This window comes from Miniopterus natalensis, chromosome 19, assembly GCF_054644295.1.
Source record: "Miniopterus natalensis isolate mMinNat1 chromosome 19, mMinNat1.hap1, whole genome shotgun sequence".
Lineage (NCBI taxonomy): Eukaryota > Metazoa > Chordata > Mammalia > Chiroptera > Miniopteridae > Miniopterus > Miniopterus natalensis.
Window position 1 is genome coordinate 565666 of NC_142099.1, and position 22055 is coordinate 587720.

Below are 22055 nucleotides of genomic sequence, written 5' to 3' on the forward strand. Positions count from 1 at the left end.
TGACACCTCCAGGTAGCTGCTCCCGCCCACAAGCCCGGACCAGGCCACTGTCAGCCTTAAATACTGAACGTTCCTGAGCACAATCCTTATAAACCTACTTTGCAACCGCCCCAGGCATCTTGTTCTTGGACACCGATCATTCTGACAGTGACCACGCCGGCCAGCTCCCTTGTGTTTTGCTTACTTTGAGTCACTAACTATTGTCACTAGGCGATGTCAAGGATGTCACCCTCACCCAGGCGCGGAAAGATAACTCCCCGACCGAAATCCCAGCCCCTCGCAACTCCTGCAAACCTAACGTGTTGCTGTGCAGCAGCCCTGAGCCCCGGCACCAGCACGGTTTCCGTGACCCAGGGGTACCCGCGGGTGCTGTGCTTTTAACAAGGCCAACGCCCCCCAGCATTCGCGACCGTGCTCCTCGGCCCGTTCTCACCAGCCCAGCCCAGCCCCGCGCCCAGCCCCTGCCCCGCCCCTCTCGCCACTGCCCGGGGACCCGCACGGTGCCTACACCGAAGGCAGCGCTCAGCCGCCTTGCGGGGCCTGACAGCTCAGGACCGACACAGGCCCAGAACCACGGCAACGCCTCAGGTCCACCCAAGGGTCCGAAAGCCCACAAAGCGGGGGGAAAGCGCTGTAAGCCGCCGAAAAGCTGGCTTATATACACAGCAGTCCCCGCCCCGTCCCTGATCGGTTCATCCTCATGCAAATGAGGATGCCAAATCTTACAAATTTGATTGGCCCAAAAGGCACTCTTCTGATTGGTTAGAATAGATGCTCTGATTGGTCAGAGCCGCCCAGCTCAGCTTGGATGAGAGGAGCCTCCCTCCGATTGGATAAAGCAGGGTCCAGGAAACCGTTATAATGGTTGGTTCGGCCGCTAGACGCGCAGACCCGGCGGGGGCTCGGCTGGGCGCGGGGCGTCCGTGCGCAGGCGCCTCCTCCATGTGCGGTTTTGGGGGGTGGCCCCGGGGCAGAAGCGGCTGCTGTGCCCCGCTGGTCTTATCCGAGCGCAGTCAGACCCCAGGAGCCTTTCCTGGTGCCCGGGTCACGACGGGGTGGTCGGGTTTCCTCGCTTGGCTTCCCCGCTCTGCGGGCCCAGGGCCGTGCCCTGTGCGCCCCGCGGCTCCTGCTGTCCCGGGCGGGTCTTCGCTGGCAGCTCGGCGCCCACCTTCTGGGTGCTGGGGCTCAATCCTTGTGACCCTCAGGCCCCCCACCCATGGCCCTGGCTTCCTCTCGCTTTGGTGAGAAACTGTCATCGGGCCTCCGATGCTTTTACCAGGACAACTAGAGATTTGTTTCTGCGCTCACAGCGCTGACGGTGTTGGGTTTCTACGCCCGGCAGGTCTCCGAGTCTCTAGACACCCGCTGGGTGTCCTACAATTTAATTCATTCGACACCCACTACCCAGAGTTGGTCCAGACTCCACGGGTAACGGTTCAGTCCCACAAGACTGCCCTGCTGCCGGCACGTTCCCACTTCTGACTTAGACACAGCTAGGGGTTCCCACGACCCCCTCCTCAGGTTTGACGATTTGCTAGAATGACACAGAACTTAGGAAAAACAGTTTACTTACTATTATCAGTTTATTATAAAGGATGTAACTTAGAAACAGCCAAATGGAAAAGATGCACAGGGCAGGTGTGGGAAGAGACCAGCGCGTTGGTGCCCTCCTGGGGGCACCACCCTCTCAGCACCTCGGTGAGCTCACCAGCCTGGATGTTCTCAGAACCTGTCATTTAAGGTTTTTATAGAAATTTTATTGCATAAGCATGATCGTTAAGTAAATCATGTTGAATAAATCTCCAGCCCTTCTCCCCTCCTAGAAGGTGGGACCATGGAGCTGAAAGCCCCAACCTTCTAACCATCCCTTGGTCTTTCTGGCAACCAGCCCCCACCCCGAAGCTCTCCAGGGCCCCGGCTGCCAGCCCTCTCACCTGCACACCAAAAAGACAGGCATCACTGCAGAAATTCCAAGGGTCTTAGCAGCTTTTGTGACAGGAATGAGGGACTAAGACCAAATATTCTAACAAGAGATTCCTATTATCCCATCACTTGGGAAATGACAAGGGTTTTAGGATTTCTGTGCCAGAAACTGGGGCAGAGATCAAATATGCATGATTATGTCACAGTAACAGCAGAAAGAGTGAGAAGCACAGAAATTCAGACACACCTACGCTTTCAGGAGCTCACAGGTAAATGATGGGTCTCCTTTCCCCCTCCCCAGTAAAATCTCCAGGCAGAACCTTCAGGGTTGCATAGCCAAGGCCTCTGAGAAGATACTGGAAACAGTCCAGTGAGAGCACACAGGGGAATGTCCGTGAGGGCAAACGACAGCACAGGAGCACCAGGGCCTAGGGCACGTCGCTGCTCACATGCGGGTGAGGGTCTGCTCTTAAGCCCAGTCCTGCACCTCTGCTTGGCTGAAGATGAGGTAGAAGACCAGACCTGATATGTTAACAGCTGCTGAAAGCAAGAAGACATTTCTCCAGCCAAACTCTGAATCCTGGAGACAGGAAACTACAGGTTATTGATCGGAGCAGGAACTTTTGTTTCATCCCCTGAGTGCCCTGGCTGGCACGTGCCCGGGGTCGATGCGTATTTGTGGAACCAACAAATGAATGACAAGGGAGACAGGTCAGCTTGAGAATGTCCATGTGAAACCACCATTTCCTGACTGTGTCAGTCAGTGGCTGAAAGGGAACTGAGGCTTCAAATGGCAAAGGGCGTGATGGCAGAAAGAACACCCTTCCCTTGTTGGGGTCCATCCTCCTGACGTCCTGGTGGGAAACCACAGGGAACTTAAAGAACGACACTCGTGGGGACGTCACGGATGTCTTTCTTCACCTGTAGGTTCTTAGGAAATGCTCAAGGCATTGTTCTGACAACTTTACATGCGTCTCCCAGGATGGAAGGCTGTTCAGATGCAAACGCCCAGGTAAGCCGCCTGGTCAGAGGGCCTCAGCCCCAACGCGATGAGCGGACACAGAAGGTGCCCACGGCTCCTTCCCTCTGTCCTTTGCTCAGCCTCTCGCTCATACATTCTGTACATATTTGTTGGGTCCCTACATAGTGTGACCAACCCTTTCCAGATGGCTGGGAACTTTCAAGGCATTAGGATGAAAGTCCCACACCCTGGAAAACCCCTCGCTCCCAAGCAAACCACAAATCGGCCACTCTCCAATTTACAAGAAACGCCATCATGTTGCTACAGAAGTTGGTGATGACCGTGAGAAACTCATCTTCCAAGAGCTCATAAAGCATAAACATGGAATCGCGCTCTCCCTCGGGAGCTTCAGGCTGAGCCACCCCTGTCGGACCTTCCCCCGATGACCCCTAGAGGGTTACCGCAGGAAAATGCTCATCAGAATGTCTGACCTCACCTGACTGATGAAAAATCCAGAAACGGTGGGAGAGAGGACTCCTGAGAGTTGAGCAAAGACCAGCGACAGGCCCCTGAGAAAGCCAGTGTACCTGGGAGGAGAGAGACTCGTAAGCAAAGGTTAATCTCAGCCCATCTGCTGCAGTCCTGTGCTTGTCTCTGGCGTGGCCCAGAGATGTGCTGACCCTTCGTCAAACCTGAGGGAGACGTACTGACCAGTGACTGCTACCATCCTGTGCCAAGGTCTGCGACACCCAAGGGGTAACCGTGCTAACTTGTCAATGTTGTTTATACAAAACATAGGATGGATGGTTTGGCCGAGTTTATATGTTCTCTTGGCTTCGGCTATGAAGTCTGACCTGGCAGCCCTGCTTTGGGGGATGCAAGACCCCTCCCTGCAAGACGTGGGCTCCCCTGAGACAAGGCGTCTCCCACGTGCCTTGGTGGCCCTTCATCTGAAAATGGAGCGCGTCCCATTGACTGTGAAGGGACCATGGGAGCTACGCGTGGAAGCCTCGGTCATCCCCGACACTCCCCGGCGCTGGAGGCGAATGTCTCCCGTGACACCCGTGTCCTTCAGCGTCCTTCACCCCCGGTGAGCGCCCTGTGGCCCAGCCCTGTCTCACTGCTGCGTTTCCCCCGCAGGGAACAGCGGTGGACTAGCTTTGGGTTCCTTCCAGGAAGCATCTGGATGTAGGGCTGCTGCTGACACCTCCCGGGGCCTGTTCCACGTGCCACTCACATTTTGACCGATGGTCACGGCAGGTTTAGGGGCACTGGACCTGAGCTGAGCCCCTGTGGGGCACAACGGGGCGAGGGGCTCCTTACCTGGGAGCGATATCGATGAAGTTGACGAGGGCTCCTGCTTGGGAGAGGCTGCTGGTGGCGAAGCTCAGCACCAGGAAGGCCATGGTGATGCCGAAGCTGAAGCTGACCCAGGGCAGGAGCACGGAGAACACACTCGGGAAGAGAACCGCTGGGGCAGGAGGAGAGACAGAGGCCAGGACGCTGCCCCAAGCTCCCCAGGCCAGCCCCGGGTCCACCTGGGTCCTTACCTGTGGCGGTGAAGAGCCTCCTGACCACGATGAGCGTGAGGATTTCTCGGGAGAGAAGGAAGTCCGCTAACAGGCCTCCGAGGATGGTGCAGACAAAGGCCACGCCGAGCAGCAGGGCCGACAGGAAGCCGCTCTGGGGACCAGAGATGAGTGAGGCCGCGCCCAGCCCAGCGGGACACCGAGGGTCCCCGGCGCACTGCCTACCCTGGTGCCTCTCGACACCACCTTTAACACACTCTCAGGCCACTGCCAGAAGCCAGTGTCACCTCTGAGCAAAAATGTGCACATAGGTCAGTGTGGGGAAAAGGGACAAGCGCTCCCTCCATACGTAAAGGTCACCTGGAAATAGGTGCTTAAAGGGACAAAGCCCAGCCCTGGCCGGGTGGCTCGGCTGGTTGGTGCATTGTCCTCTGCACCCAGAGGTTCTGGGTTCGATTCCCAGTCCAGGCACATGCCCAGGCGGCAGGTTCAACCCCTGGTCAGGGCGCACGTGGGAGGCCACTGATCGATGTTTCTCTCTCACGTCCCGTTTCTTTCCCTCTCTCTCCCTCTCTTTCTAAAATCAATAAAAACATATCCTTGGGTGAGGATTTTTTTTTAAAAAAGAACAAAACTCAGTACAAAAAATTTTAGGCAAAAAATAGGAACAGGCAATGGACAGAAAAACAAAAAACCACACGGCTCCCAAATGTATTGAAACATATTCCGAGTTAAGCTAACACAATGGCCGCGAGACACCTTTGTTTGTGGATCCATCGGTTCTTTGCAAGGTCTGTGGGGAGTCAGACAGGTGCCAACATCATTACTGCCCCACGGAGGGTGACAGTAAATACGTTTATATGGCACTCGCCCCCGACTCGGACATGCAGGGATTTAAAAAATAGTTGGGCAGAGACTGGAAACAGCCCGCGTGTAGCTCTGTGAGGTTTCCCACATTTGCTGACGTGAAAGATCCCCGTGGTCTAGTGTGTAAAGAACAGCAGCACATTCATGTGTTGTGTTTTGTGTAAAAAAAAAAAAGTTGGGCAATGAGAACATCTGTGCATGCCTGATTCTTGTAAATGGAAGAATTATACGAAATTAATAGAAAGCATTGTCTGAGGGGTGGGCTCCGAGACCGGGGCAGACGGGGCCAGAACGGGAGAGGCTTTTCACTCTACACCTTTTTAATAGCTTTTTAAATGCTGGACTCTGTTCTTGTCCATTCAACTTCTAAATTAAAAAGGCAAAGGACACCGATGGGATGGATTTAGTCATGGGATCCAAGTTGTTCATTTTATCAGAGTAAACCAACTACCACGGTGACGTGTCGTCAGAGGAAATACCCTGAGATCCACGGGGACCCGGGTCTGGGCTTCCCGAGCCGGGGAAGCCTGGTCTCAACGTGTCCCTGCAGCCGTGGCCTCACCACAGGCCTCCGAGGGTGGGGAGCCCACCGGCCTCACCCCTCACTCCTGGCTCCGTCGCCTGCTTCTGCCCCCCAGCAGGCCCACAGCCACCCCACCCTCGGGCTCCCTGGTCCCAGCACCTGCCCGTGTGCACGCGTGTGCCCCAGACTCTGACCTCTGCTAACGTCGCTGTTTGCTGGCGGGTGAGCCTGTCGTCACCGGAGGAATCCGGTCAATGTGAGAACACTGCTTGTTGAGTACAAAAGGCGGGACTGTGGCTATAACTCAATGACCTTGTGAACCATGGCAAACAGGACGAAATCTGATGAGCTCCTCGCACTTCGAGGACACCCCCCTGGAGGGAACTGAGCGGCTCCCGTCAGCCAATCAGAGCACCCGGGCATTTGGGGGAGACTCAGCCCCACCCATCGGTGCTCCTTTCTCCACATGCGTGGGACTTGAATAAAGGACTTTTTTAAGAGCATTCCCCACAGGGCTTTGGTGTAAGTCCCACTGGGGCCTTCAGGTCCTGTCCATAATGTCCTGTCTCAGCCTCAGCCTCCCCGAAGGCAGAATTTGCTTTGTGAATCTTTATTCTTTCCGCCATCAGCAGAGTATCCTGTTTGCAGATGTCGATTGGATTGAACGCAGAATTTTTTCATTGACCCCTTAAAAAAAAATGACATCCCCTGAGTGTCAAGCTGGCCTAGAGCCATAGCATCCTGCCCCCAAAAAGCAGGAGGCCGCACTGAGGTGAGTCGGAACCCGAGCGGGTGCATTTCCACTTGAAGGCCCCGGGCCCAGGCCCCTGGCTTGATGACCCCGGGAGAGACGGGAGCTATATAAGGGGGCATTGAAACAGGAGAACAGGATGGACTTTCTCCGTACTTACATCTTTGAGGTCCACCTGAGGCAGAGAGTTGAGGTACGTGGGCAAATACGCCATCATGACGTAGAGATACCAGTGTTCGCTGAACTGAGACAGTAAAATGCTCCAGAGAGGCAGGGATCTGGCCATGGCCTTAATGGGAACAGACCTGTCGGGCGCACAGTCCTGAAAGAGAGCAGGTTTCAGTGTCCCCTCCACGGAGACACTGTGCTCCCAAGACACCCGCCCGGGGCCGGGAGGGGGCAGAGGCGCCGCCAAGGCACCTGCTGAGCCAGCGAGCGTTGGATGTAGTCCCTCTCGCCACTGCTGATCAGCGGGTGGGCCCCGGGGTCGTCGTACACGAGGAGGAGCCAGAGGGAAGAGCAGGCACAGCCGATTCCACCTGGAAGACGACCCAGCTAGCACCCGGCTCGCGCTCTTTCCACCGGACTCCGCCCTGAGGGGGTCCCTGTGGCCGGCAGAGCGGCCCGGGCCCCTCCGTGCGTCTGTACGTCCGTGTGGCCTGATCGCAGGAGGAGGGTACTTCCCGCCACCTGACTTTGGCCTTGGCCATGTCACCTGCGTTGGCCAGTGGTGTGGGGGGCAGCTTAGAGCCTCGTGTGTTTGCCCCGTGTGCTTGAAAATGCCCTCGCGGTTCAAGTACCAGCAGGCATCTCCCCTGCTGCTCAGGCTTCTGCAAAGATCCATTCATCGGGCCCTGGCCAGGGTGGCTCAGTGGTTAGGGTGTCGGCCTGCACACCGAAGGGTCTCAGGTTTGATTCCCCGTCAAGGACACGTACTTGGGTTGCAGGTTCGATCTCTTACCCCAGTCAGGGTGCGTGTGGGAGGCAACCAATTGATGTGTCTCTCTCTCCCTCCTTCCCTCCCTCTCACTCTCTCTAAAAATCAAGGGAAAAGGTATCCTCGGGTGAGTATTAACAACAACAAAGAAGAAGACTGTATTAAATAAGTGCATCTAAAAATATAATCACACCAAGGTAACATTTTCAACAGCTTATGAAAGAAATTCCCCTGGCATCCTCTGTGGGCTCCGCCTGGAAGCGGGAGGGACTGTTATCCCGCCTTTACCTCATCGGGTTGTCGGACCTGAACCCTAAGTGTCACTGTGCAAAATTCACAACATGATTAGCTCTGAACACGATCAACTTCAGTTATATAAATATCCACATCTATTGGGATTTGGTTAATCACAGCTGATCTTGTATCACAGAAATCACACCCAGCACTCGCTGTCCTAAAATAACATTCTGAGATTTGAGAAAAGCGTAAACTCACCAAAGATGTAGAAGACGTACGGCCACCCTAGGGTCTCGCAGAGGAAACCACCGACGAGGAGGACGGTTAAGGAGCCCAGCATTAACCCTGAACACAAGCGGCGAGGACGCTCCGGGTGAGGCCGGGCCCGGGACGCTGAGCCTCCCGCAGGCTGACCGCATCCCAGAGCTAAGGTGCACAGGGGTGAAAGCTCCGAGGCTCAAGTCCTGCCTCTTCCCGCAGTGTCCGTGTGACCCTGGGCAAGTCATTTGTCTATTTGTGTCTCAATTTGCCGTATGTGCAAAATGAAAATGAGTTTTAAGATAAATTAACGTGCAAAGCATTTATAAGGATTGTTCTGCACCGTGAGTGTGCAATTATAATCGAGAAAGAAAGTGTAGCCCTGGCGGGTTTGGCTTGGTGGGTAGAGCGTCGGCCTGAGGACTGAAGGGTCCCAGGACATGCACCTCAGTTGCAGGCTCGATCCCCGGCCCCGGTCAGGAGTGGGTGGGAGGCAACCAGTCGATGTGTCTCTCTCATCGATGTTTCTCTCCCTCTCTCTCTCCCTTCCACTCTCTCTGAAAAGCAACGGAAAAAATATCCTCGGGTGAGGATTTAAAAAAAAAAAAAAAGCTAGTGCAGGTCAGTGTTTCGAGCAAGGACGCAGGGAGGAGGTCCCGTGTCTGCGGACAGGTCCTTGCGAGGTGCTCGTGGACAAGGTGACAACAGAGATAGCGATTACCTGAGACAGAAATGGTGATGAGCTGGTTCCTTTCCAACGGGGGAGCCCACTTCACCCAAATTAAATACTGACTTATTTGTATCATAACCTGGGGGGAAGACAAAAGTCCCGCTCTTGGCACCTGAGACATGTAGAATCCAAAGTCTGCTCGTGCTTGGAAAGGGCCTTGGTACCTGGGCTACGCCTTGGACGACCCGAATGAGGATCAGTAAGGCCACTCCGGCGTCGGCGGCCAGCGGGACAAAGAGGCTCAGGACGGAGAAAAGCAGCATCGCCGCGCCAACCAGGTACTTGGCTCCCAAGATCGCAGCCACGTAGCCACCGGGGACGGACGCCAAGAAGGAGCCGTAGTTGAGGGCGCTGAGGACGACCCCCTGGATTCCGGGGCTCCAGTCATACGCGGACGCCTGGGTGACAAAGAGAGTCCTGCTGTTTATCTTCAGTGAGAGAACATTTTTATTGTGACAGCTTGAAAGGTGAGAAAATAATTGACAGTTTTCTTCTGCCCTCTCCAGTTCCTCCAGCCTACCGGTTTCATTGAGAAAACCTAAATATGCAGGGCGTCCCCCCAAAATATACACGCACTTTGAATGACTGTAAAAAGTCCGTGTTTATTGACATACGGTTCATCTGCAAATTTTAAAAGAATCTACAGAAATGAATAATGTTTTTGGTCAACGCCTGTTTTCAGACAGATGACCGTTCTGGTCCAGGCCCCGCCGGTAACCGGAAGCAGCGGCCTCGCCGACATCGAGAGTCATCTCGCCCTCAGTGTGTCAGCTGTTGCCGGTTTTGTGCCATAAACCTTTTCTTTTATGTGTCCCCATTAAAGAAAAAGCCTAGTGGCCCTTTAGGATAAGTTTTCTTTGTTCAACGTTTAGTCTGGCATCACCCATTATTTCAAATCAGTTAAACCTGAAAAGGAGTGAAAACTGAGTTATCAGCTGTTCAAGTGAGTGCACATGTTTCCGGGACGCCCTGTATGTGCCCAGACACCCTTTCCCCTCACAGTGTCCCAGCTGCACAAGGACCCGAGCAAGTAAAATGAAAGTGAGCCTGTAAAACAAGTCACCACAGGCAAGGGGTAAAAATACCCAAAGGAAGAGAAAGTAGATACAACTCTGTGAAACTTATTTTGTGGTCAGGAATTTATTTCCAATAAATGGTAAACTCCCGAATTCTAACTTAGTCCTTGGTGCCACGTATGGTCCCTAAGTAAGGAAACAGCCTCCTTACTACCTGTTACATTCTTGTGATCCATAGTTCCTTGAACATAGTAGGTGCTCAATAAACAACCCTTCAGGTCAGGCCATTTACGTCACAGAAAGGGGCCCAAGTCCTGCTGAACTTACCACCACCTTCGGTTCCGTCAGCGTTTCATTCCAGTTGTCCAGGGAGCCGGCGGGAGGCCCGTGGGTGGAGGCGTTGGGCGGGCCGGGCAGGGCTGTGCTGTTCACCATGGCTGGGATGGCAATGCTCAGGCTCATTTGTTGGGTGGAAATTGTAAAATTACAGAGATGCATGGTGAGGGCCACCCCGTGTCGGACCGAACAGAAGCCTGAGATGAGAGGGCACAGAGGGTCTTATCATCGGGGTACTTTTCTGCCCCCCCTTTCCTAAGTCTGGGAGAGGGAGACCGTTGCCGTCGGTCTGGCAGACAGCTGTCGCCCTGGGGGCCGGGGAGGGGACATAACCCCCTCAGAGCCATCACTGGAGCGGAGGCCAGAAGAACGGTGGACGGGCCAGGGCAAGCGCCAGTGGTCATTTTCCTGCTAATTCCATTTTCACTCTGAAAAGACACATTTCCCTTAAGTCCCCTTTCTCGGCTATATCGCATTGTTCCGTCCTGCCTTCCTGCTGATTTATTTCATACGCTCTAAGCTTTTTTATTATTATTACTCCTGAGAACTTGAAGACATTGGAAATAAAACTATTCTTCAATTTTCCCAGATCTAACGAGCACAGAGGTGTGTGTAATGATTAACAATCGGACGGCTCTGGTTTGAACCCACGTGACGCCCCTCTGTGCCTGGGAGACTTAAATGAGTTATTTAATCCCTGCACCCTGGGATTCTCATGCCTGTAAAACAGCAATGCTGCTGGTAAACCTTCAGGGTTTATTGCACGAAATGAAGTAATTCTCAGTAAACAGTCTATAGAGCTCTATGGAATTCCTGGCAATGGGTGGGAGCAAGTCGACCACCAGAAGGGAGTCAAGGTGACCGGATCCCGGCCTTATCCACAAGTAGCGCACGATCTCACCTTTGCCGGAGGCCGGCGTGGGAGCCGAGTTTACGTCAGCAGCCCTGGGAAGATCTCCCACTGTGGCCTTGGCTTCGGCTCTAGTGGACATTTTGGCCCTTGTCTCCCAGGGTCTGGCGTTTACCTGCTGAAATAAAAGGTTGCACAGCAAATACAGAGAAAGAGACGGGTCCTATATGACCCATGGCACTGCCCCCGTTCTTCCAGGAATTTGCAGGAAATGTTTGGTGGGAAAAGTGCAAGATTAGGGTTCAGGACCTGGCGAGCCCTCCAGACTCTGCTTCTGGCCAATTGTGTGGCCTCAGGAAGGTCAACACCCTGGGTCTCAGTTTCCGCTTCTCTAAAACAAGGGATTTGGCTTGATGGCCTCAAGGGTCTCTTTCCTCCCCACCCCGCGTTTCCCTGTCTCTCAACTCGCATCAGTATGGACTGGATGTTAAAACTTGACAATCTTCTGTGAAATTTCATCCAGGAGATTCCAGTGGATTAAATTACCCTCAAACACTGTCTGTTTTAAATGTCTAGATATAGTAAATAAAATGTAGGAGACAGCTTTTTAAATACATAGCCCCCCAAATAGTCACAGCCCCGCGGATGGAATGAAAAGTTGGAGGCATAAGCTAACTTTTCAGTGACCCTGGGTGGGCCCTTTTAGAGAAAGTTTGGAGTTTTGTGCATTTCATCGGACCGGACCTATTAATTATACATGAGATTATTTGGAGGCTGTTTACTCTCTGAGAATGACCGAGAAGGTAGGGGGTTGGCAGACGTAAAGGGGGGTGGGGATGGGGCCGGAGTGGCCGGCAAAATAAAATCATTTCCGCTTCCTGCCTGCGGGGTTCTACTTGTGTTAATACGAAGGCGACCACCTGTCTTAATGAGGTTGTCTTTGCCCAAGGGGAAGGACTGCACCACGTCTGCGCATCGCCCCGAGGTTGCCAAGCCTCACTGCTTACGTAGTTTGTACTAACACAGAAGTTAGACCCAAGAGCCCTCCACGTGCCTCCGAATTCAAAAACCAACTGAAAATTGAATTTCCATCCAAATCAACACTCACCGGCTAAACGGAGCGGCTCTGGGGACGCTGAGGGGAAACCGCCGAATGAAGGCAGGACACTCGGCTGTAAAAGGGGTCAGCTTATCGCGTCTGCCCTCACCTCGGAATAGCCGAGTGCAGGCTCATTTCAGAGTGACATTTCCCCAGGGCTGTACCTGCCAGGACGCCCCCAGCGACCCCGGGCCTGCGAGTTCACCGGCCCGCTCGGCCCATTCACTGGCCGGCCGCCATCAGCTGCACCAGCCCCGCCCACTCTGCCCCTTCTCCGCATCTGGGCCTGCAGGGCCCAGTCCTCGGGACTGAATGCCAGCGTTCTGGTGCCAGGTGTCTGGCCCGGAGCCCAGGCTGCAGGCCTGGCCCACACCAGCTGTGTCTCCCTCCACCTTCCGTGGGAAACACCCAGGAGGCGCCGGGATGAGAGGGGAGAATGAAGAACGACGCTGGCTGTGGGGCCCCGGGAGCAGCTGGACCGTGACGGGCGCCGCGCGTCGTGAGGAGAGGGCAGCAGCTGCCCGAGTCTGCGTCCCCGACCGCCTGAGACAGTTCCCGTGGAGCCGAGCCCAGGAGGGCGAGGAGGGGCAGCTCCAAGCCAGAGCCTTTCTCCCCGGCCCAGGAGCCGGTTTCCCGGTGCGGCCGGTGCAGGGTGGGGAGCAGGCTGGGGGGGACACGAGACCCACGCGGCGGTCAGGGGGCCACGCTGCGGAGGGCCCTGCAGCCAGGCAAGGGGCCTGGATGTGCCCCGACCGCTGTGTGCTGCGTGGTCTACGACGGACACGACTGGGGCCCAGGAGACGCCGGAAGAGCCCTCGCATCCACTGGGCAGGAGCTGGCGTCGGGCTGGGCTGGTCATGGGGCAGAAAACCAGGCTGGAGGCCTGAATGGGGTCCCGCTCCGTGCAGAGGAAATGAGTGGGCTTCCAGAAGGAAAACGGGAATTTGGTTTTGGACACGAGGTGCCTGTCAGGCCCAGAAAGGGCGCCTGCCAAGTAGACGCTGTGCCTGTGGATCTGTAGCTTGGGACGGAGGGCCCGGGTGGAAAAGCAAATTCGGAAGTCATGGGTCTTGCCGCTTTCTTTAGGGACCAGGCAAGTGAGGAAGGGCCAGCAGAGAGACTGGACCAGTCATGTTTCTACCCAGCTCCTGTCCGTTTTCTGGCCAGGACAGGCTGTGTCCGTTCCCTTTGCAGGAACACAGTCCTCGCTCCTCTCCGCGAGCTCACTGTGGATGCCTCTCCGTACGGGGTCTCGCAGAGGATTAATCATTCACATGCATCTACCGGGTCTCAGCCCTGAGCGTCTCCTGCACATAAGCAGCAGCTCACGGCTCCTCTTCACGGCCCCAAATAAAAGTCGTCTGCCCCAAACCCTTTACTCATTAACTACCTTCCAGAGCCATGCGGGCTTTCATTTTGTTTGTTTGCCCGTGGATTCCGGCGATTCCATAAATTCATTGGAACAGTCTGATCTGTTCTGATTTATCTTTTTGCCCTGATGGAAATCTTCCTCTGCCAGAAATCTGTGTTTGCATGTATTGTCTCAGCACAGATGTGATCAGTGCTTTAAAAAATACACACATGCCCGGCTGGCGTGGCTCAGCGGTTGAGCGTCGGCCTAGGATCCAGGAGATCGCAGTTCGATTCCCGGTCGGGGCACATGCCCAGTTGTGGGCTCAATTCCCCAGTAGGGGGCGTGCAGGAGGCAGCTGATCAATGGCTCTCACATCATTGATTTTCTCTCTCTCTCTCTCTCTCCCCCCCTTTCTCTGAAATCAATAAAGACATATTAAAACACACACACACACTATTGCTGAAACATCCCACCCAAACAAGTCCAGTATACGAACCTCAAGCTGCAGGTCATCTAATCTACCTCCAATATTTGAGTGATATTAACCCTTAAAAGTAGATAGTTTAAAATCACGGGCTGGCTACAGATGCTGTGGACAATTCAGACTCTCTGCAGCGACCCTTCCCGATGGCTCTGTTCCCTGCAGTTTTGTTCCCTGAGGTTCTGGGGCTCTCATTTCTTTTAGGAAAAGGCAGCATCTTCTGTCACTTTTCAGAATTATCTCAGGAAAGACGAGCTCTCTTCCCCACCCCACCATCTCTACCCCAAAACAGCAAACCAAGGGGCTCTCGACGGGGAGAAGACCCATTCCCAGTATCGCAAAAGTAGAGCATTACGGGCAAGAGACTGAAAGCTAACCTGAGGGAGGTAGAGTGCAGGGTCCTCATTCCTTTCCAATAAATTCCCCCAAACTTCCCAAGTCTTTTACTCCCGGAGAAGTAAATGATTACCCCAAACCTTTAGACCTTGTTACGAAATGGATAGGTGTTACTGGCTCGACGGTTTAATTTTTAACATTACTTCTATAGTTTAATTAACAAGTAGATCAAGTTCATTAAATCTTCTTCATGCGTCACACCCAGAAGAGATCAAGGTCCCTTCTCACAGGAGCCCGACAACCACACTCCCTGACGCTGGTGCCGTCACCTTGGGGAGTCTCTGCGGGTCAGTAAATTCTCTGAGAATTTGAAGACAGAGGGCAGGTGCTTAATTCAAGGAACAAATGATTCTCGTAAACTCATTTATTCTCAGCTACCCAGTTATGTCACTTCTCCCAGTCCTATGCTAATTCTCCTAAAGACCTTTAACATTTTCTTTACATTAATACGCTTTTTTTGTTTGTCCCAAATTTCTGTAGATTTTGTATGTGTGATAATTTACAGGTCTATGGGTTACATTGTTTTCGCTCCTAGCCTTAACAGTAATGTATTGGAATTTCTGTTTTCAGTTATTTTTTGAGATGTTTTCTCTAAATACGGTGCGATAAATAACTGCTTGGAAAAAAATTCCTTGACTAATATTTCGGAATATATCACAAAACGTCATCAGATGATGATGAAACAGACCATTAACAGGAAACGTGTAGGTATGAGGCCATGGAGCCTCAAATTTGTTTTAAAAATTTAACAAGTGGTTGAAAATTTAATAAAATAACATAAAAAGTAAATGATAGGCTTGAGAAGGGATATTGTTGACTGTGACATTTTCAAGTCACTACTCCTATTTGAAATTTTGGTGTGAAATTTGTATATTGTATACATCCAGTTTTGTTTACTGGAAAAAAATAGACTAATTACCATTAAGTCAATATTAAAGTTCCTGGTATCAAAAAAGATAGCACCTCTTCATTGAATAATGGACTTCAGGACATTTTAATAGAAGGCGATGAAATAAATTATTTATATACCACTGGTATACTTATATTGTGCTCACTTAGCATGCTTTCCTCATTAGATATTCTCACATTTCCTCAAAAATGAGACACTTTCATAATCTGGAATGGCTTTATTAGCTATAGATTTATCTTTTCCTTAAATGTCTAAGAGCATAGATTTAGAAGCCTGATTTTTGAGGATGGCAGCTCATTGCTGACCTCAATTTTTTCCCCCATTTTAGTTCTTACTGCTTTCTAGGTTCAACTTAAACCACTTATATTTTTTAGAAACACGTATTTCATTAGTTTTTAAAAATTTGTTGACATAGGTAAAAAAACTCATAATTTCAAAACATCCATTTTATAGGTTTAAATATAATTTTATAGACACAATATTAAGATAATTCTAAACTGTGAATGTTGTAGGAATTTTGTAGTTTGTCATGAATGTGCAGATTTTTGTTTTGCTTTGCATTGTTTGGAGAATTTCGATGGTTTCATTTTTGTACAAGAACTTTGTATTTGGCTGCTTTCCTGTTTGTCAGTTGTTTCTGGGTGTATATTTGTACTTAGTGCTAAAAGGAGCACAAAATATTTTGCTTCATTTTCAGTGGTTCAATCTCTTGAAGAATTCTGCCCAATATTTCCAAATAGAAAGCTGTCTTGTCACATGACTGACCCAACTATACTATTACCCTACCATCAAAATGGTATTAAAAGCTTGAGATGTAACCTCTGGACTAAGAAACCTACTACTCATTTTTACAGCTCTTCATGTAAATATTTATATGGGCCTTTTATCTCTCGGCTCATCAGGGACCAGGCTGCAGACTCCGGGATGTGACGCCACCCAGCACTGGCAGGAAAGCCGGCTGCCGCGCCGGAGGAAACGCCGTGTGGATGCGCCGGGGCGCCAGCGGCTTGGCGGGCACCTGTCCTCTCTCCAAGCAAAAGAGCTGAGCCCAAAGCTGCCAGTTTCCAAATCTCCTTCCTTCCTAACCCGCTCGTTTAGTCTGGCCCTACTCTCACTAAAACACTAACCAAGTGAGGAGCCCACGTTGTTGCTGTTTCCCCCGAGTTATGTAGTCACAAAACTCCTATTCTACGCTGGTTCCTTCTCCCAAGAAGCGCCCTTCGCCGCCAGGGGCTGCGGGGCGGCTGCCTCGTAGCAGCAGCTCTACCCACGGCCACGGCTCCACTGTCAAGCCTGTTGCACGTTGCAACTCCCGAGGCCTGTTACCCGAAATAGATAATAGTTTGGGTCCCGGTGGTTTAGGACCTGTGGTCAACCGCTCTTAAAGGTTAACCAGTTACTGCCTTGCCGTAGCTCTTTCTCAGACATTGTGAGTGGCTCTGAAAAGAGCCTTTGGTTCCCGTCCTTCCTCTCCAGGGGCTCAGGTCACTCAGCTCAGGTCACTTGCTCTGGCCCTTCCGGTGGTGGCTCTCGGTCTTCCTGGGCAGCAGCACGGCCTGGATGTTGGGCAGGACGCCGCCCTGCGCGATGGTGACCTTGCCCAGCAGCCTGCTGAGCTCCTCGTCGTTGCGGATGGCCAGCTGCAGGTGGCGCGGGGCGATGCGCGTCTTCTTGTTGTCGCGGGCCGCGTTGCCCGCCAGCTCCAGGATCTCGGCCGTCAGGTACTCCAGCACGGCCGCCAGGTACACGGGCGCGCCCGCCCCGACCCGCTCCGCGTAGTTGCCGTTGTGGAGCAGGCGGTGCACGCGGCCCACGGGGAACTGCAGCTGCGCCCTGAAGGAGCGAGCTATGGCCTTGGCGCGAGACTTGCCGCCCTGCTGACTCTGCTCACACATGACAGCGATGGACACCACGAAAAAAGAGACTCTTCGGACAAATGCACGGCCAATTTATAGTCTGCCAGTATGTTGTGACTCGGCATCTGATTGGCTGACTCGTGGATGCCTACCCAATCAGAAAACAGAATTGGAATCACCTAATTTGCATACACGTCACTACCCACTAGCCAATCAGATGTCGGCTGCCCAGAGTGGCCGTTGGGTGCCACCCTATAAATAGCAGGTTTTTGGGCAGCAAACTGCTGTTCTCTGACCTGTGTCCCTTGGGACTGAGCACTCACCATGCCGGAGGTGGCTTCAAAGGGCGCCACTATTTCCAAGAAGGGCTTCAAGAAGGCGGTGACGAAGACGCAGAAGAAGGAGGGGAAAAAGCGCAAGAAGTGTCGCAAGGAGAGCTACTCGATTTACATCTACAAGGTGCTGAAGCAGGTGCACCCCGACACCGGCATCTCGTCCAAGGCCATGAGCATCATGAACTCCTTCGTCACCGACATCTTCGAACGCGTCGCGGCCGAGGCGTCGCGCCTGGCGCATTACAACAAGCGCTCGACCATCACGTCGCGGGAGATCCAGACGGCCGTGCGCCTGCTGCTGCCCGGGGAGCTGGCCAAGCACGCCGTGTCCGAGGGCACCAAGGCCGTCACCAAGTACACCAGCTCCAAGTGAAACGACTCTGCCAACGGATGAGCTTTAACCCAAAGGCTCTTTTAAGAGCCACTTAACGTTTCCTGAAAACAGCTGTCTTGTTACTGAGCTGACGTTTCCTGTGGGACGTTCTATTAAGTGGAAGGAGGCTTTAGTTAAACAGTAGTTCTTAACGCTATGGGATTAAGCTATGGCGTGATGCTTAAAGGAGCTGGTTGTGGACACTGCCCCCCAGTGTCCCCAAGTTTCTTAATATACCTAATAGGCTACCAGCATTTGTCTTGAGTGCCCTGAAGGTCTCAATTGTCAGGAGCAGTTCTCCAAGGGGAGAATTGGCAATCCGTGTGCGTGTGGATGTTTTCCGGAGATGACAGTGCCCATAGGGACGTAGCGGGCCTTTTTATAAATCCTTCCAGAAGACAGCCTGACGCTGTGGCAAGAGCTTGGGGCTTCAGGAAGCAGTGCTGTACCTGAGCTGGTCCTGTAGACCAGCCTGCCTGTGCTCAGGTACTGATTTCAGTTACTCAGGGTTTCTGAGTCTGAGCGCATGACCTAGCAATCGTGGTCCCAGGATTTTACTCAACTGACTTGCAAATTAGAACTGATAGTACGATTCTGAGTTCAAATAGGCCAAGTTGCCTCTATTCTGCTTGAAACTATTAAATGTGAACCAAATTAATTTGGCAAATAGTATTTTACTAGCTAAACTAGCTAATGTTAATGTAGTGGCAAGACCTAGCCCCATACATTGACAAAAAATGATACAGCCCTTTAGGAAACGTAAGTGGCTCTTAAAAGAGCCTTTGGGTTAAAGCTCATCCGTTGGCAGAGTCGTTTCACTTGGCGCTGGTGTACTTGGTGACGGCCTTGGTGCCCTCGGACACGGCGTGCTTGGCCAGCTCGCCGGGCAGCAGCAGGCGCACGGCCGTCTGGATCTCCCGCGACGTGATGGTCGAGCGCTTGTTGTAATGCGCCAGGCGCGACGCCTCGGCCGCGACGCGTTCGAAGATGTCGGTGACGAAGGAGTTCATGATGCTCATGGCCTTGGACGAGATGCCGGTGTCGGGGTGCACCTGCTTCAGCACCTTGTACACGTAGATGGAGTAGCTCTCCTTGCGACACTTCTTGCGCTTCTTCCCCTCCTTCTTCTGCGTCTTCGTCACCGCCTTCTTGAAGCCCTTCTTGGAAATAGCGGCGCCCTTTGAAGCCACCTCCGGCATGGTGAGTGCTCAGTCCCAAGGGACACAGGTCACAACAGCAGTTTGTGGCCGAAAGCCTGCTATTTATGTGGTAGCACTCACCGGCCACTCTGGGCAGCCGACATCTGATTGGCTAGTGGATAGTGACGTATATGCAAATTAGGTGATTCCAGTAATGCTTTCTGATTGGGTAGGCATCCACGAGTCAGCCAATCAGATGCCGAGTCACAACGTACCGGCAGACTATAAATAGGCCCCCCGTGGTGTGGGTTTTGGTTAGTTTCCGCTGTCACTACCACCATCTGAAGTCATGTCCGGGCGCGGGAAGCAGGGCGGCAAGGCGCGCGCCAAGGCCCGGTCTCGCTCCTTCAGGGCGCAGCTGCAGTTTCCTGTTGGTCGGATCCACCGCCTGCTGCGCAAGGGCAACTACGCGGAGCGCATCGGGGCGGGCGCGCCCGTGTACCTGGCGGCCGTGCTGGAGTACCTGACGGCCGAGATCCTGGAGCTGGCGGGCAACGCCTCCCGCGACAACAAGAAGACGCGCATCATCCCGCGCCACCTGCAGCTGGCCATCCGCAACGACGAGGAGCTCAACAGGCTCCTGGGCGGCGTGACCATCGCGCAGGGCGGCGTCCTGCCCAATATCCAACCCGTGCTGCTGCCCAAGAAGACCGAGAGCCACCACAAGGCCAAGGGCAAGTGAGGACCGCGCACGTCAAGAGAAAACCAACGGCTCTTTTCAGAGCCACTCACCCATCAATGAAGGCTGCGCACACTGTGAAAGGCTGTCCGTGTGCTGTTTGGTGAGCGTAGAAAACCATAGCTCCCTGGGGACAACCTTTGGTCCTAATAACGGGCCCTTTAAAGTTTAAGGGACGCGTGGCTGGGAGCAAGAGCTGGCGGGCCCAGAGGCGCCCGGCAGGATGTGCTTTGGTAGCTGCAGCAGCTCCAAGCTTGGTCCCTGCAGGAGTCCTGGGGAGGGAGGAAACTTTCTCTAGCATTACAACCCTCGCTCCCGAGTTCATGCGAACAGAAGCCCTGCTCTGAGGCTTATGAGATAAGTGAAGATTGGGTTAGAATAAGCACAGTCTTGCAGCTTCCAGCCTGTAGGACATAAGTCAAACAAGGCTGCATGACTTCCTCCAAGTAGCTCCTAGAGAGGAGTTCCCCTTCCAACAAGCTAGTACAGTCCACGTGAGGTCTTTAGGCGTGACATGCGGGTAAGCCAAGAGTTAGAAAGCAAGTCAATCTCAACACTGGGTAAAGGGTTTCATATCTGAGTATTTGACACCTGCAACTTCACACACATGCTTAGTAAATAGAATTTTCTAAAAATGTAAAAATGTATCTAAAAAATGATGCCTACCAGATGTGGAGAGATGCTAACGTCACTCTCAGAGGCTGCAATGTGGCAGGTTCTTCCATCATCTTTTTTAAATTAGGGAATTTTGGTCATTTCCAGAGGTTTAGCTACAAAAAAAAAAAGATACATAGTTTTAGTGTCTGTTAGCAACTGCAAATTCCAAGTGAAATTGGAAAAATGAATACTTAGGCTGTCAAATATAAAAATTACTGTACAATAGTCAACAGTTTACCTTATCTCAAAGAAAAAGAACCTCCTTGGTTATCTAAAACAAACATTGCTAGACACACAAGATTTACACAGACAGCTATAGAAGCAGACGTGAATAAAAGTGTGAAGTCCTATAAGAAGTTAAAGATCGGCCCTGCCGGTTTTCCTCGATGGTTAGAGTGTCAGCCCCATGGACTGAAGGATCCCAGGTTGGATTTTGGCCAAGAGCACTTACCCCTGTTGCAGGCTCAATCCCCAGGGCACAAATCAGTATGTCTGATGTGCCTCTCTCCCATCAATATTTCTATCTCTTTAAAAAATCAAAATATATTTTTTTAAGTTAAAAGTTATTGCGCAGCAAATAGTTTATTCGAGAATAGCAGAGGAATTGCAATTCTGGACAAGCAAAATATGGCAAACCACAGGCCAGTCTGCAGAACAAAGGAGAAAAGCTTTCTTTTATAGAGGAGGGAGGGGGGTGTGAACAAATTTCACTGGAGGAAAGAGGGTTCGAAGTGGTGGCAGCTTCTCATTGGCCCCTAATCCAATGACAGCTGTCCTTACGAACAGGGGATGTTTGGACACAGACACAGACGTGTGCACAGGGAGAGATCCATGTGGAGATTGGGGTAGTGCTTCCACAAGCCCAAGAGCACCAGAAAGAGCCAGCAAACCCCCCACCCTTGAGTTCCTAGCAAGGCTGGGATTTGGGTCCAGCACTTCTGACCCCAGTTGTAGTGCTCTTTTCCCGAAAGGCCAGCTGTCACCGTTCCTGATGGGAAGCAACCACTTCCATCTGCTTCTTGGAGGAGGTGGGCTCTGAGCTGTGCTTGATGACGAACGTTTGATATGTGGGAATGGTGGTGGCACAGGAGCAAGGACGTCTCCAGGCCAGTCTGGCTGGGACAGAGAACCATACAGGAAAACACCGGGTTGAAACCTTTGCACATCCTGAGTATCACAAATGTGATCTTCCAGTGGGTTGTAAATCTGCTGGAGATAAACGCTGTAGCCAGTATGGAGCCATTTAACATCTTTGTGAACCTGAGGGTGTCAGCAATCAAAGGTCAGGCTTCCATAGCAGCCAGTTCTTCCCTTGGCAGGAGGGGCAGTGGGCACAGAGAGGGGCTGGGGGGTCCCCCTCATCCTGGTCATGTAAGCAGCCACCTGTCCCTTGAGAAGGTTACCTGGTCTTCAAATATTAGGAATGATCTATGGTGTTCAGAAGACTACTCTATGGATCCAGTTAAGGTAAAAATATTAGGGAAACATCTGGAGAAAACGTTTTCTTTTCAGGAACAACTGGATATAATCTCATTTGTGTGTGTGGGGGGGAGAATCCCAAAAAAATGAAAAGTAAAATATTTTTTAAATGTTCAAGGGGTTGGCAAAAAACAAAAAAAGAGACTTGGGTCGAATTGACTTTGGGATACCCAAATTAAAAATCACAGGTAGAGCTGGCTGGTTTGGTTCCATAAGAGATCTCGACAGTGACCTTTTCAGGTCCAGAAGACGCTGAGCAGACAGGAAGAGGTGACGCAGCCAGACCAATGCTTTGCTCATTTATCTGCTCTGGACTCAG

At 52.3% G+C, this 22055-nt stretch overlaps 5 protein-coding genes across 5 annotated transcripts; 2 read left to right on the forward strand and 3 right to left on the reverse strand.

Moving 5' to 3' along the window:
* Window positions 1-1861: 1861 nt before the first annotated feature.
* SLC17A4 (solute carrier family 17 member 4) lies at window positions 1862-20857 on the reverse strand. The gene is given in 13 exon segments (XM_016216296.2): window positions 1862-2503; window positions 3381-3471; window positions 4208-4355; window positions 4435-4567; window positions 6715-6876; window positions 6975-7093; window positions 7987-8073; window positions 8708-8795; window positions 8881-9114; window positions 10060-10265; window positions 10970-11096; window positions 20267-20370; window positions 20709-20857. Coding segments are annotated over 11 exon segments (1494 nt in total). The 5' UTR covers window positions 11061-11096; window positions 20267-20370; window positions 20709-20857; the 3' UTR covers window positions 1862-2368.
* On the reverse strand, window positions 16658-17053 carry LOC107539722 (histone H2A type 1-H-like). Its single transcript, XM_016216298.2, has one exon. It carries the CDS (start codon window positions 17051-17053, stop codon window positions 16658-16660), a length of 396 nt encoding a protein of 131 aa, XP_016071784.2.
* On the forward strand, window positions 17339-17722 carry LOC107539725 (histone H2B type 1-A). Its single transcript, XM_016216300.2, has one exon. It carries the CDS (start codon window positions 17339-17341, stop codon window positions 17720-17722), a length of 384 nt encoding a protein of 127 aa, XP_016071786.2.
* LOC107539724 (histone H2B type 1-A-like) lies at window positions 18538-18921 on the reverse strand. The gene has a single exon (XM_016216299.2). It carries the CDS (start codon window positions 18919-18921, stop codon window positions 18538-18540), a length of 384 nt encoding a protein of 127 aa, XP_016071785.2.
* On the forward strand, window positions 19211-19603 carry LOC107539721 (histone H2A type 1). Its single transcript, XM_016216297.2, has one exon. It carries the CDS (start codon window positions 19211-19213, stop codon window positions 19601-19603), a length of 393 nt encoding a protein of 130 aa, XP_016071783.2.
* Window positions 20858-22055: the final 1198 nt, after the last annotated feature.